The sequence below is a fragment of the Molothrus aeneus genome, chromosome 27 (assembly GCF_037042795.1).
Source record: "Molothrus aeneus isolate 106 chromosome 27, BPBGC_Maene_1.0, whole genome shotgun sequence".
Classification (NCBI taxonomy): Eukaryota; Metazoa; Chordata; class Aves; order Passeriformes; family Icteridae; genus Molothrus; species Molothrus aeneus.
This window is the reverse complement of record NC_089672.1, coordinates 2922649-2937816: the sequence shown is the minus strand read 5'-3', so window position 1 is coordinate 2937816 and position 15168 is coordinate 2922649. Positions and strand designations below refer to the sequence as shown.

General features: G+C 50.2%; 2 protein-coding genes across 2 annotated transcripts in view; one reads left to right on the top strand and one right to left on the bottom strand.

The window, feature by feature from the left end:
- The first annotated feature begins 218 nt into the window (after nt 1-218).
- On the top strand, nt 219-2861 carry F2RL3 (F2R like thrombin or trypsin receptor 3). Its single transcript, XM_066566552.1, has 2 exons — nt 219-294; nt 1792-2861. Exons 1-2 carry the CDS (start codon nt 219-221, stop codon nt 2859-2861), a joined length of 1146 nt encoding a protein of 381 aa, XP_066422649.1.
- A 4205-nt stretch (nt 2862-7066) lies between these two features.
- The window catches only part of CPAMD8 (C3 and PZP like alpha-2-macroglobulin domain containing 8), a 61926-nt gene continuing 53824 nt past the window's right edge, over nt 7067-15168 (bottom strand). Inside the window, exons 40-43 of the mRNA XM_066566254.1 lie at nt 14676-14891; nt 14149-14223; nt 8501-8696; nt 7067-7540 (exon numbers count right to left, since the gene is read on the bottom strand). Of these exons, the coding sequence (XP_066422351.1) occupies nt 7540; nt 8501-8696; nt 14149-14223; nt 14676-14891 (488 nt within the window). The 3' untranslated portion in view covers nt 7067-7539. The remainder of the gene's footprint in view (nt 7541-8500; nt 8697-14148; nt 14224-14675; nt 14892-15168) is intronic.

The window sequence follows — 15168 nt, the reverse complement described above, 5'->3', positions numbered from 1 at the left end:
GCCCTAAAACACTTCAGGCCTGGGTGAAGAAGCCCCTCCCAGTCCCACTCTGACGCTGGGGGTGTCCAGTGGTGCCAGCCCCTCCATCCCCTCATCCTGCCCCGTTCCTTCCGAGAGTTAAGGAGCAGCAGGAGCAGGAAATGCGTAAGCAGGGTCCCTTCTGCTGCTGCTGCTGCTGCTCCCACACAGCTCTGGGCTCTGCCAGACCCTGCATTGCCATGGGCACCCTTGGGAACAGGCAGCTCCTGCTCTGCTGTGCCCTCTGGGGACTCTGCCTGGCCTCAGACTATGATGGTGAGTGTCTGCTTTGGGTGCAGAGCTGCTGCTTGTTAAAGTGCTGGGTGTTTGGATCTTTGTAAGACCCCTGAAAGCTCATTTTTTAATGGGTTCACATGGGAGGATGCTCTGATAGAGCTTCGTGTGGGCTCTTGTTGAACAGAGGTGATGCAGCAGAGAAAGAAGCTGGGGTGGAAGAAACTAGAAAGAGAAAGGAAAAAGAGAGGAGCAGTAAACCAGAAAGGACTCAAAAGCTAAATCTTCAGCTAATTATACACCCAGAGCCACAACTTTACATTGGAGTGGCTCCAGAATTTCAGATTGTTGTGGAAGCCCAGCAGAGGAATTGTTCTCTGGATTTCCAGGCCTGTTTATGGCTGTACAGGGGAATTTCTGGATTCCCAGGCCTGGTGATGGCTGTAGAGAGGAATTTCTCTGTGGATCCCCAGGTCTGTTAATGGATTTATAGAGGAATTGCTCTCTGGATCCCCAGGCCTGTTCATGGCTGTAGAGAGGAATTGTTCTCTGGATTCCCAGGCCTGTTCATGGCTGTACATGGGAATTTCTCTGTGGATCCCCAGGCCTGTTCATGGATTTATGGAGGAATTGCTCTCTGGATCCCCAGGCCTGCTGATGGCTGTAGAGCATCACAGTCCATTTGTGAGCTGTGGGAAACCACAGGGCAAAGGAATCGGGGCTGTTCTCATAAAGGTGGCTGAGGGTGGCTCCTGCACACCTAACTCTGCCAGCCAGCTTTTTGTGCCTGTCACTCAACAGCCTTTCCAGAACATTCCCAGTTGTAGGGACCTCAACAGAAAAGACAAAGGGCAGCCTTTGGGGTAAGCTGTGTGCTCAGTGTCCAGCTGAGGAAGAGGCTGAGTGAGGAAGGGGCTGAGTGTGTAACAGACTGAGTGTGGAACAGACTGAGTGAGGAACAGGTTAAGGGAGGAACGGGCTGAGTGTGTAACAGGCTGAGTGTGCAACAGGCTGAATGTGCAACAGGCTGAGTGAGGAACAGGCTGAGTGAGGAACAGTCTGAATAAGGAACAGGCTGAGTGAGGAATGAGCTGAATGAGGAACAGGCTGAGTGTGTAACAGGCTGAGTGAGGAACAAACTGAATGAGGAACAGGCTGAGTGTGTAACAGCCTGAGTGTGTAACAGACTGAGTGTGTAATAGGCTGAGTGCGTAACAGTCTGAGTGTGTAATAGGCTGAGTGTGTATCATCCTGAGTGAGTAACAGCCTGAGTGTGTAACAGTCTGAGTGTGTAACAGCCTGAGTGTGTAACAGTCTGAGTGTGTAATAGGCTGAGTGTGTATCATCCTGAGTGAGTAACAGTCTGAGTGTGTAACAGCCTGAGTGTGTAATAGGCTGAGTGTGTAACAGTCTGAGTGTGTAACAGTCTGAGTGTGTAACAGTCTGAGTGTGTAACAGCCTGAGTGTGTAACAGTCTGAGTGTGTAACAGGCTGAGTGTGTATCATCCTGAGTGAGTAACAGGCTGCCTTCCCCCCCAGATTACTCCCAGAACAGCACCAGCGAGCAGGCCAGCACTCCAGAGGTCACCCCTTGTCCCCGAGCCATCCCAGGGGACCAGGCCACAGTCAACAACATCACCTACCTGCTGATCCCCGAGGCCACCCGTGCCCAGCTGGGCAGCGCCATCACCGTGCGCCTCATCCCGTGTCTGTATGTCCTGGTGTTCCTGCTGGGGCTGCCCTCCAACGCCCTGGCCCTGTGGGTGCTGGCCACGCGTGCCGAGCGCCGGGCCCCCACCGTGTTCCTGATGAACCTGGCCACGGCAGACCTGCTGCTCACCTCCGTGCTGCCCTTCAAGATCTCCTACTACTTCCTGGGCAACCACTGGCCCTTCGGGGAAGGGCTGTGCCGCCTCACCACGGCCCTGTTCTATGGCAACATGTACTGCTCCGTGCTGCTGCTCGGCTGCATCAGCCTGGATCGCTACCTGGCCGTGGCTCACCCCTTCTCCTCCCGTGCTTTCCGCACTCCCGCCTTGGCCGCCAGCGCCTGTGCTGGGGTCTGGCTCTGCTCTGCGGCCCTGACACTGCCCCTGGCCCTGCAGCAGCAATCCTACCCCCTGCTCGGGGCAGGCCTCACGCTGTGCCACGATGTCCTGCCCAGGCATGAAGATGATGGGTTTTACTTCTATTATTTCGTGGTGCTGATCTCCTGTGCCTTCCTGCTGCCGCTGGTGCTGCTGGTGCTGAGCTCGGGCGCGGTGCTGCGCGTCCTCCTGCGCGGGGGCGGCCGCTACGGCCACGCTGCCAAGCTCACGGCCCTCATGGTGGTCACCCTGGTGGTTTTTTATGCCCCCAGCAACATCCTGCTGCTGCTTCACTACTCCAGCCCCTGCTCCAGGCTGCACGGCCGGCTGTACCTCAGCTACATGCTCAGCCTGGCCCTCAGCACCTTCAACAGCTGCGCCGATCCCTTCGTCTACTACTACGTGTCGGAGGATTTTCGGGAGAAGGTGAGGAGGAGAGTGTTCAGGGGCAGCAAGAAAACCACCACGTCCCTGAAGACCTCCAAGGAAACGCTGCCCCGTTCCAAGCACTCGCTGGTGTGAGCCTCTAGCCCGGCTGGCTGCTCCCAGGGCACTCATCATGCACACAGAGGGGATAAGAGGAATTCAGCCCTGGAATTCCACAAGTTTCACCCAGAACAGCGTTTCCCAGGGGCCAAGTGCTTTTCCCTGTTTGCACAGATAAGGATGAATAAAGCCAGGCTGTGGGGTTCTTTGCCCAGACAAGATGTTGAGTGCTGGACACATCCATCCTGCATTGGGACACTGCCTGCAGCTCCTCAGCTGGTCCCACACCACCAGAGATGTTCCTCAGCTGGGTCTGGTGTCCCTAACCTGGCTGCTCTCTGCCTGCTAGTCCTGCTCCTGGCTTGCTCTCTGTCCTTAAATGCATATTCAAGTGCATATTTAAATGCATATTTTCCCTTCCCCTAAAACAAAAAAGACCCATCATTGCAAAACCAAATTTCTAAATGTTTCAAAAGGTACTCCCCTGAACTAAACCAGTCTGTCAAAAGAGTGCAGAGTGCTGGCTTGTGTAGCAAAAGCATTCTTGGCTTGATTTGTCAGCAATGTCAGCCCACTGTTGGTAAAAGGTGTAAAAATCTCCTTCACTCATCCCTGTTTTTGCATATCAGCCTTGGCATCCATCATTTCTTTGAGGCAAAGGTTGTGTTAATGGATTTTGTAAAAAAATTATGTCTCATGGAGGGAAATAGTAAAGTAGGAATGGAGCAAAGCCTCTGGTACTCCACACTCCCTTTGTGTAACATCACCCACAGCCAAAAGCTGGCTCTGATCAAAGAGGTGCTCAGGCTTGTTGTTTGTTGGAATCTACAGCAAATCTGACAAAATGCAGCCAGCTCATCTCTCAGACACAACTGGGGCACAGCTCTGTAAGCAGCCAGGTAGAAAATGAGCAATAAACCTCTTTAGAGCTCCTTAATTCTTTCATTTTCCCAGCACAGGCTTGACAACATAAAGCGTGAATAAGAGGCAGAGAGGATTGTCTTAAAATCAGTTTTTAATAAAATATTTATCAGAATCTAAACCAAACACTTTTCTGGACTCAGACTTGCTAAGATGTGTGTGAACAAACCAACAACTGGTCAGAGAGCTGTTTGTGTGTACCTGTGGGGGCAAAAGGCAGGGGAAACATAAAGCTGGGCTCCAGGTGCTGGGCACTCAGTCAGAAAGAGCAGAGACTTAAAAAAACCCCAAACCCAAACCCAAAGCCAGGCTGGTAGAGGTTTTCTAAAGAGTTTCTCTATTCACAATAATGAAAACCAGGTTATTGTGCATTAAATGTCAACAGTCAGTGTGAGCAAAGCAAGTGCTGGTGTGTCAGGGATGTTCTTCGAGCAAGCTGAACATTCTTCTGGTATTTGCTTTCTACTGAGGCTGATTAAGAAGGAGGGGAAGAGGCAAGACCAAAACACAGGACAAGAAAGAACAAGGGGAACTATTGCTTTAAAATAAATACCATGGTAATGATTACTCTGCATAATGTACAGTTACAAATATATAAATATTAATTTCCTCGAAAGGATTGCAAGCATCAATCACTGATAACTAGCACTGCTGCAGCTATTCAGTCACAGAACTGGATGGAAGAAGAGATTTCTGTGTCTTACAAACCCACTGGCACTTTTCTCCTTTTGCAGTGAGGGACCATCAGGAAAAGGAAAGGAGAAATATCTCTGACAGAGGGAGGCAAAGTCTCTAAGCCAGAAATAACCCAAGCAGCAGCAGCAGCAGCAGCTGCTGGCCTTGCTGGCACTGGCTTTCCAGCACCCAGCTGGTCTTTTCCTTGGTGGAAAAATAAAATAAAACCAATCCTTCTGTCTAAACTGCCTGGCTGAGGTGCACAAAGTGGGAGCCTGAGATGTCTTTGTGCTCTCAGGGACAGGAGGGAGACTGAGCAGAGCTGGGTCTAAGCCTGTGAGTGGCTTTGAGTCTGTTCAGCTGTGCTGTGTCCAGTGCTGCTCAGGGATCCAGTCCTACAGTTTCTGTATTCCAAGCAGGATGTTGAACAATGGAGGAAAAATAATCTATGATTTTTTTTTCCCCTAGATAAGAATGAATGATGGTTACAAGAAAGATGAACTGCAAATGTGGGACAGGGGAAAGCTCTGGACCCTCAGCTGGGGTGGAGAAGGGAGCAGAGACCTCTTTTATTCCTGTATAAACCACAGTGGTGGAACTGCAGGTTCCTTGAGTCATTTCCTTCAATAAAATCACCTTTTTTCTTTTTAGCCACAAAGAGGAGCTGGTTTGGTGTAGCAAGAGCAGGAGGAGGCAGAGGCTGCCAAGAGCAGAGGGACTGGAAGTGCCAAGGCTGGGGGTGAAGTCAGGATCCAGAAATCCTGTCCCATCCCCTCCCACACACTGCCCTGCTCTGTCTGGCTCTGAGGACACTAAAGCTGCTCTGCCTTTGCCTTCTGAGGGTCCAGGGCTCTCTGGCTTTACTTTGAATTGTAAAACAGAAGCCAGACTCCTCTGCTTCAAGCACTGGCACAGAGATCCTTCAGACAAGGCCCTGATTGATGGGCTGGCACCACCAGCAGGAATTATTTACCTGGCAGCAGCAGGGGGATGTCTGCAGCTGGAATTAGGACATTACATGCCCCACAGCCTGAGGAAAGTGAAGAAATGCAGGTTTAATTCTTGGCTGGGGCTCCCCACCATCACCTCCTCATCCCCAGGGGGAGGTCTGAGTGCCCAAGGATCTGTGAGAGGACCAAGCAATTTCAAATGACTTCAAATACCTCTCAGGAAGCATTCACTGGGTGCACAATGGGCGAGAGAGAGCAGGAGAGGAACACCAGAAAGGGACTGAGGAATCCAGAGCACAGGTCCCAGCTCCTGGATGAAGGCAACCACAGCCATCACCAGGGTGACCAAATGCCTCATCCTCCAACTCACAGCACCAAACAGCTGCAGCCTGAACCAGCAAACAGCAGGGTTTGTATTGTGCACTTTTGAGGTTTAGAAAAGGAAAAAAAAAAAAAAAAAAAAGAAAAAAAGAAAAAAGGAATCTTGTTGCAGCTCACACTAGGCCTGTTATTTACCCAGGGATAAATATTGACTCAGTCCTGTGTGTGTACACAATAGCCAGGGCCTGCCAGGACAGTTGCTTGCAGGAGGTGGAATTTAGTTTAAAGGCATTAATTTACCTGCCAGGCAGGAATGCAGCTGCCAGGGTGAGGGCAGGATCTGCCCCTGCACACCCTGGACCCTCATCCCAGCAGGATCCCCACGAGGGGAGGCTGGCACGGCTGCCAGCTTCTGAGGCAGCTCAGAAATTTCTGGGAACTTCAAGACCCAGACCTTCATCATGTCAACTGCATTCTGCAAATGTCTGGCCCCAGACAAAAAGGACTGGAAATTACACATGCCCAACCTCTGGGATACCTCCTGCTTGTCCCCATGTGGACATTTTTCTGGAATAAACTTGCCATTATTCTGGAATGGAATGTCTATACTGGGATATATTCTTGTCATGGTTCCTGTGTAAACAAGCCTTAAAAATGAATGGAGCTGGGCTTTTTTTTTTTCCTGTTTCCATTCACCAATAAACACCCTCAAAAGGAGTTTCCACCCTGCTCTGGGTCCTGGTAACAATAGAAGTGGGAAGATAAAATATTAACACTATTTTGCAAGAGGCAATTGCATGTAACTCCTCCAAAGAGAACAATGCTGCTCCAGGCAGGAAGGGAAACTCAAAAATCTTGGCTCCTGCACTTTTGGAAACACAAAGCTTTTCTTTTTAAGTTTTGCCACGTTGCTTGGGGCAGGTCAGACCAAGGGAGTCCAGCCTGTGACACCAGGGATTGGTGCTGGCCAGCAGAGCCAGGGCCTGGCCAGGGAGTACCAGGACCAGAACATGCTGTGCTGGATGCCAGTGGGAGCAAAATAAAAGGGGTTGGTGAAGTCAGGCAAACATTGAAAAGGGCTGTGCCTGGGCCAGGTTCATTCTCAGGCCAGGCTTTGAGGAGAAAGGGGCTGAGAAGGCTGCAAGCAGCCCCTGTCAGCACATAGTGCAACACAAAGAGGGCTCCCCCACCTCAGCCCTGCCTCTGCTGAGGCTGCAAACAGCAGCAGACATGAAGCCTTTCAGCCCTGGCAGTGGATTTCAGTTTTCTCAGGTAAAATGTACCTCCCTGAATAGTGGAGCCACAGGGAAGTGTTTCTCTCGTGGGTGCAGGCTGATGGGCTGGGGAAGATGAGCAGCCTCTTGCTATGGCATAATTGGCAAAACACACTGATTTTTTATTATTATAATTTGAGCAAAAAACTTCTCAGCCTTCTTTCCTCAAACAGCAGTTCAGCTAAGCACAAGGCCTGGACTTAGCTTCTAAGTGTAGCTAGGAAATGGCATTTGCAGAAAATCCTGATAGCAGAGAAAACACTTGGAAATGCTCTATAAAAGTTTGAATTCCAGCCCCTATTTTTCTCACCTAGAGGGCACAGCATATTGGTCTCTCATCACTGGGAGGGCTCCAAAGAGGATGCACAAGAAGGCAGGAAAATGGACAGAAAAATAACTCTGAGTGTCCCCCTTAGAGCTCCAGATCTGCCCCATGGGGCAGCAAAGCCTACAGTTCTGAGGGCATCAGGAAGTAGTCATCATTCAGGTTCTGTTCTGCAGCAGGTCATCTGGAGGAGCAAACTCATACAGGAGTCGATTCTGAGCCTCTTCTCTTTATTTAAATTATGTATTTCTGTGGGGAAGAGAACACAAGGAAGAAAAGTCACCTTGCTGTGATGCATCTTTGTGAGATATCACTGAACCTGGGGAAAGCTGAAAAGGTCACAGAGCTGGGAGGGATCCTCAGGGATCAAATGCAGCCCCTGTCCCTGCACAGACACCCCAAAAACCCCACACCCCTGAGGGCTCTGTCAGTGAGGGGCTGGGAGCACAAACCCTGTGAGGAACCACTGAGGGAGCTGGGGGTGCTCAGCCTGGAGAAAAGGAGACTCAGGGGTGCCCTCATCACTCTCTGCAGCTCCTGCAAGGTGCCTGTGCTCAGCTGGGGCTGGGCTCTTTCTCCAGGCACTGACAGAACCAGAGCACACAGCCTCAACTGTGCCAAGGGAAATACAGGTTGGGTATCAGGAAAAAGTTTTCTACAGAAAGGGTGATGAAGCTCTGGAATGGCTGCCCGGGGAGGTGGTGGAGTCCCCATCCCTGGGTGTGTTTAACAAAGCCTGGATGTGGCACTGGGTGCCAGGGTTCAGTTGAGGGGTTGGGGCTGGGTTGGACTCGATGATCTTGGAGGTCTCTTCCAATCCAGTGATTCTGGAATTCTGTGATTCTGTGTCCAAAGGCTCCTGGAGCTGTGGCAGCCTTGGCACCATTCCCTGGGGAGCCTGGGCAGTGCCCAGCAGCCTCGGGGGGCAGAACCTTGCCCTGAGCTCCATGCCAAGGCCTGGCCCAGCTCCAGCCCTTGCTGGGCTCCTGTCCCTGTCACCCCAAAGCAAGATCCACGTCCATTTCTCCTCCCCACCTTCCCTGGGCTCCTCTGCTCCAGCTGAACACACCAGGTTACAGATCACTCCATTCCCCTGGGGATGAGGTCCCAGAGCCTCCTACAGCTGCCCCATTCCCTTTTTGGGGAACTGTCCAGCACAAGGACACCACAGGTGGCTCAGAGCAGCCCCCTGCCCCTCTGTGGACTCACCATTCTGCTGGGGTGGCCTCAGCCTGGCTGCTGTCCCCTCCCCTGAAGGTGCTGGCCGTGCTCAGCTCTGCCACCAGCTCGAACGCGTCGCCCTCCACGGCGAAGGCGTCGGGGTCGTACTCGTAGGAGTAGTAGGACAGGTCTGTGTGCAGGGGGGGCCCCTCCTCGGCTGCTGGGGGAACCAGAGCTGCAGGAGCTGCAGGAGCAGGGCAGGGCAGCAGGAGGAAGGGGTTTTAATCAGGGACACCAGGGTGTTGCGGTGTGATTTCAGGGTTTACCTCGGAACCCGGTCCCTCTCTGATAATTCCCTCCCAGCTGTGTCAGCCACCTCTCCTTTCTCCTCCCAGCTGTGTCAGTCACTTCTCCTTTCCCCTCCCAGCACTGTCTATCAGTCCTGGAATTCCAGAAGGGTTGAGTGATTGGCAGAATTCAAAGGATGCCCTCTACCCCTGTGCAGCCATCATATTGTCTGAAAAATCCTTTCCTTAAGGAGGAAGCAAGGAGGGGAAATGAGGAAACAAGGGGGGGAAGAAGGAGAAACAATGAGAGAATGAAGGAGAAACAAAGGGGAAAGAAGAAGAAACAAGGGGGAAAGAAGGAGAAAAAAGGAGAGAAAGAAAGAGAAAAAGGGGAGAAAGAAGGAGAAAACAAGAGGGAAAGAATGAGAAACAAGGGGGGAAAGAAGGAGAAAACAAGGGGGGAAAGGAAAATAAAGGGAGGCAAAGGGCAATGTAGTTTGAAAAAAGTCTCCTTTTCTAGTGTGGAATGAACTGAGGTGCTGGAGTTCAAACCCATCAGCCTGAGGGTGGCACACTGTGAGATACAAGTGCAGAGGGCAGATGGCACAGGGGACTCACTCTGCACCCTGAAAATCTCTCCTCTGAGCAGGCACCTCAGGTAAGGAGAGCCCCACCTGTGTGGGGACGTGTCCTGTGTGCCCTCATTCCATCAAACAAGTGGCAAAGCTGGAGGGACACCCTGAGGGAGCAGCTCCCCTGGTCACTGATCAGTGAAGGCAGCCAATTTGCTTCTCAGCCCAACAAGTGGGAAGGTTTTGAGGCCAGGAACCCACAGCAGAGCCGTGGACTCCAGCCTGAGCGAGGAGCTGAGGCACCTCTGCCCCAGCACAGTCACACAGCACTGAAATTTCCATCCCTTTGTGTAGGGACAGACCCAGCACAGGCAGGAGCAGGAATTTCTCCTCTTCCCACTCCCTGCAGCCTCTGCTGACACTGGCAGGTCCCTCTCCCCATGCTGTGCCTCTGTGCTCCCTATCCAGAGGGCAAAACTGCAAGATAAAGGGCAATGTAGTTTGAAAAAAGTCCCCTTTTTGGGCATGGAATTAACTGAGGTGCTGAAGTTCAAACCCATCAGATAAAACTTCCAGGAACAGCAGCAAATTTGTGTTTCCTAAAGTGCTCCTCGAGCCAGCTCAGCTGTCCATCCTTCCTGTGTACACTGCTTTAATCCAAACCAAAGCAAGCTCTGAGGCAGAATTATTGCAGGGAGGAAAAATCCCCAGCCTGCCCAAAGCTGGCTTGATTTAAAGAGAACACTCATCAAGGCCTTTGAAAATGTTTGTTCTCTAGAAAGAAAATATCTGAAGGATCTTCCCTGTTGCCTCCCACATCCTCCCAGCTCTGGGCAGGGGAGTCAGGCTCTGTTCCCTCCTTCTTGGCCTCCTCCCTGGGAGAACCTGCCAGACCATGAGCTCCTTCTATGAATGGGTGATTGCTGTCCACCAGGGCCGGGATGAACATCACAGGCCTGACTCTTCCCAGGAATTCAGCTCTGGAGCCCAAGCAAAGAGCACAGGCCGAGGTTTCCTGCTGCACACAAACCACTCCCCCAGCCCCAAATGTTTGTGCCACGGCCAATGTTTGCTGAGCAGGGATGGGGGGAGAGGAAAACCAGCCCTGTGCCAGCTCAATCAGTCCTGAAAGAGCTGCAGCCATGTGGGGAACACACCAGCCAGGGAATTCTGGGGATGATTCCACCTGGAAGCAGAGCTCAGGCTGATGCTCCTGGTAGGAGCTGGTGTGGGTGATGGCATTTAATTTAAAAAAAAAAAAAAAAAAAAACAACAAAAAAACCCACAAACAAAACAAAAGTGTCATAATTCCACTTAGAACTTTCTTCTAAGATTGGCCCTTTCTGATTGTTGGAGCAAAACTGTGCAAAGAGCTTGGGTGTGGGGAAAGGCAGGGGGCTAGAGAGCTGAGCCTGGGGGGTTCCTGCTCACAGCAGCACTGATACCCCAGCACTGCTGCCCCATACACCTGGATGTTGTTTTCCACCAAATCCATGCAGAACCACAGCACTGATGGCAAAATATTGTCCTCCAGCATCAATGGCTGTGCCTTGAGTGCCTTTGGCAGAGGAGATTTATCTTGCAGTTTTGCCCTCTGGGTAGGGAGCACAGAGGCACAGCCTGGGGAGAGGGACCTGCCAGTGTCAGCAGAGGCTGCAGGGAGTGGGAAGAGGAGAAATTCCTGCTCCTGCCTCTGCTGGGTCTGTCCCTACACAAAGGGATGGAAATTTCAGTGCTGTGTGGCTGTGCTGAGCAGAGGTGCCTCAGCTCCTCGCTCAGGCTGGAGTCCACGGCTCTGCTGTGGGTTCCTGGCCTCAAAACCTTCCCACTTGTTGGGCTGAGAAGCAAATTGGCTGCCTTCACTGATCAGTGACCAGGGGAGCTGCTCCCTCAGGGTGTCCCTCCAGCTTTGCCACTTGTTTGATGGAATGAGGGCACACAGGACACGTCCCCACACAGGTGGGGCTCTCCTTACCTGAGGTGCCTGCTCAGAGGAGAGATTTTCAGGGTGCAGAGTGAGTCCCCTGTGCCATCTGCCCCCTGCATGACACTTGTACCTCACAGTGTGCAGAAGAACAGCAGAGAGTTAGTGATGTGTGGAAGCAATCAAAGCACCACTGCATCACAGAGGCACTATCAGAGCTACTGGGGGTCCCACAGGCTCCAAAATCCTCCCAGATCCTTGTGGCCAAGGAGTGACAAGGATCTCAGCAAAGGCACAGCCAGAAATTCAGTGAGACCCCAGTCAGTAACTCAGCTCCTTCTCAAGGATTTTCTGTCCAAACAAATATTGCAGCAGGCTGTGAAGGCACATGAGCACACCCAGAGCTGGGTCCACTCATCAAACTCCTGTCCCACCCTTTTGAGACTCAGTAATTCACCTGAGAAGGAACAGCTGAGGAAGGGGATTCACACAGGAGTTATTACAGCTGAGTCCTGTCACCCTGCAAACTTCCCTGGCAATCAGAGGATCTACAGATGCAAAGAGGATCCCACCCATCTGTTCAAAAAAAGTTTTAAGGTCAAACCTCAGCCATTCTGCCTCTCTGCAGGCTTTGGAAAGGCATTTTAAAATGTTCTGACAACAGCAACAGCTCTGCATCCTGACCTTTCAGGGCCATCTCTGTTCAATTACTCATCTTGAACAGCTGGAATTTATTCCTGCAAACCCACTGGCGTGTGTGGAACTTCACTGTGGGTCCAGAGGGAGCCTCAACACATCCTGCAATTCCCACTGATGGCTGGGAGGCAGCTGCTTGCTCCTCAATTAAAGATCTCAGTTAAAGCATCCACCAGCCCAAGCTGAGCTGCACCAGTCCCATGGCAAACACAGGAGGCTCCCAGACAACACAAACACCACGTGCCTCTCTGAGAACCCAGCATTTCCTGCAGATTAACACACCCAGTTGGTTTTACACCAACCTGCCCTAAGCTTGATTCGGCTCCTGGAGTTTTGCAGCCCTTTAGGAAGTCCCAGATTTAGGCACGGCTCAGCAGAGCCCCTGCTGGAGCACCTGAGCCGACTTAACCCCATCACATGCTCCAGCAGCCCAGGAGAGGCTGCCTGAGGAGGGGCTCATTCATCTGCTGCACTTTGATTCATGTCCCGTGTGCTTGACCTGAGAGGAGCCCTGAGGATTAATGGAAATCACATGCTGGGCTCTTTTCCTGGGCTGGGATTTAGTCAGTTTGATTCCTGAATGCTCATTCTGCCATGGTTGCTCTCAGCTCAGCATCCTCCTGCCAGGAAATTTGGGCACTCCCAGATGCCAGGACAAAGGCAGCTCCAAGTGCCTGTGCTTTGACAAAAGTCCTTATGGCACTCAAGTTTGTCCATCTAAAATCTGAATTAAAATGCCACACAAAATAATCAGATTTTCCCCTTTAGCTCCTTCTGAGCCAGCACTGTTTCTGTCAATTCAGAACAGAAACCACAGAGGGATTTTCCTTTGACTTCAATGCAGATTATTTCAGAAACTCTGTTCTAAACATTTTTTTTGATTGTGGATTACCATCAAGTTCCATCTTTTTTTTTTCCCCAGATAATCATATCAAATTTTTATTTGAAAATTATGTAATGGCAGCCCCATTTTTGTAGACCTTGGTGTGGCCTCACATTCCAGCAGTGCCCAAACGAAACACTTTGGGAATGCTGCTTGAAAGGGTTCAGATTGCAAATTTTCCATGCTGAACACATGGCATGTGTATAGAATAAAGGGCAACAAGACATAAATATATTCACAATAAGTCCAGGAAAAAAAAAAGGGGAGGAAAGTAGTAGAGACATTAAACACTAAGACTGAATGACCATTAGAAAATGTGATAATGGATTATTCACCATATTTTTGCACCTTAATTAGAAAACTGTCCATCAGCTGCTGTCCAGAAAGGAAAGAACAGATTGGTGTCTCCTGTTGGACATGTGCTAGTTTGACTCTGGTGTACAAGGAGGACATGAGGAGCCACAAAGCTCCTGAATTTAATTCTTCTCCTGAAGAGTTTAACTGGTTTTACCAATTTGTTGGGAGAGTTGGAGGCCAGGGGAAAATTAATGAGTGGAAAGCAGCCAGGAAAAATCTAGACCAGTTTATTTACTAGAAACAGCATGAAACAAGCTATTCTATTGACCCTCCACTGCTTCTTGGTGAGATTTATTGTGAGCCATGAGCGAGTTCGACACGAGTCTTGGAAAAAAGTGCACGAACATAAGCACCAAATAAAATGAGCAGCCAAATTCCTGGCTACTCCATCCACTGACCTTAACATTTTTGTTCACTAAGGCTCTTTATTCCAAACAGCAGCTCTGAGAGAACTAAGACTGCCAGCCCCATTTCTGCACAGAACTGCAGGGACAAAGTTAATCCACCTGGATTTGAGTCCTTGCAGTGGTTTGGGCTCTTGACAGTTGTTTTTTGGAACACATTACATCAGCCTGGCTTTCAATGGAATCTTTCCAGCTTAATAGTGGAAGAAAAGATCACAGAGAGTGTGTTGTTCAAACTCAGCAAGGCTGAGAAAATAGGAGGGTCAGTTGTCCACTCCTAGAAACAATTATCTAAATCCTGCAGGTGCTGAGCTGGGCAGGATTCCTGCATGATTTCCTGGAAGGAAAAGGACTAGGAGAGCTGTCTGCTACTGAATACCTCTCATCCTCAGCTTCCCTGACCTCTTCATCTTTTTTCTGATTTCTGAATATTGCATCTTTTCTATAAGATGGAGAAATTCAGCATCTTTATTTAAAATGTGCTTGAGAGGCACTTGTACTTAGTACAGAGATAGGACAGACTTTAACCTTATTTAAGAAAGCCTTTGGATAAATGCGAAAGTATTGCATTACCTGCTGGAGTCTGGGGAACACTGGGCTGCTCAGCTGTGTGGGAGTGTGTCTCCCTTTCTTCTGGTAAGTTCTTGGCTACAAATACAAAGGAAAATAAACTCATTTGTCACATAATTTGTTAATAATGCTTCTCTAGTAAAGGTTTGCGTTTTCAGAGGTGGAGTAATCAGTTCCCTGATACACTACACACCCACCTTGAAAGCCCCTGCAGAATCTCCAAAGCATGCTACATTTCACGGATTTAATTTTTATGCAGGAATATTCACTTCATTTCAAACAGTATCACTCACTTTCTCTTCAATTCATTCTGACTGGTAAAACATGTATCCATGAGAAGAGAAAACCAGCTATTTCAAGCTGAAAAGCAGCTGCCCTTATCCCTTAATCAGCAGTACTATAAACAGCAAAGAGCAGGTTCAGAATTCTCCTTTCCCTACCACACCTGTGGAACATTAATTTGCTCGAATGACGATTTGCGACATCCAGCAGCTGGACCACGGCAGAAAAGAGAAGGAAACGAAACCTACAGGCAGAAGAGCACTGAGACATGGGCATCTGCTCTATCCTGGTGTTGTTCCTGCAGGATGCCACCTCCATCTGGCAGTGGTTGGGGTAGATGTGGCCGTCGGAGGCACACACGGGCTCGCCGTCGTAGCCGCAGTCCCGCGAGCACAGGCACTGCTCGAAGTGCTCGTCCTCCAGGCAGCCAAAAATGTTGTTGCAAGGGCCAGAGTGGACAAAGCCTGGGGATTAAACAAAGCCCAGTCAGTTTTGCACAGCACAGGGAAGGTGGAATGGGAATGTTGCACTGATCATCAGGTTTTTGTGTTGAAATCTCAAAAATTTCTAACGGGAATTTACAAATTTATAGAGTTAGAAGCTCTGGGAACAAAGTTGCCTTTTTGGAGGAGCCATGGTGCAACAGCTTCCTGACTTGGGATAAAGCAACTGGCGTTTGGCCACAGAGCACTGAAAGGAGCAACAGCTTCTGGGGCAAGTTATTCCATTCATGGATGCATG

Bases quoted from the DNA above. Each gene is read 5' to 3' on its own strand.
- F2RL3 (XM_066566552.1), top strand. From the start codon at position 219: ATGGGCACCCTTGGGAACAGGCAGCTCCTGCTCTGCTGTGCCCTCTGG. The intron at 295-1,791 runs GTGAGTGTCTGC...CTTCCCCCCCAG, and splicing joins CCTGGCCTCAGACTATGATG to ATTACTCCCAGAACAGCACC.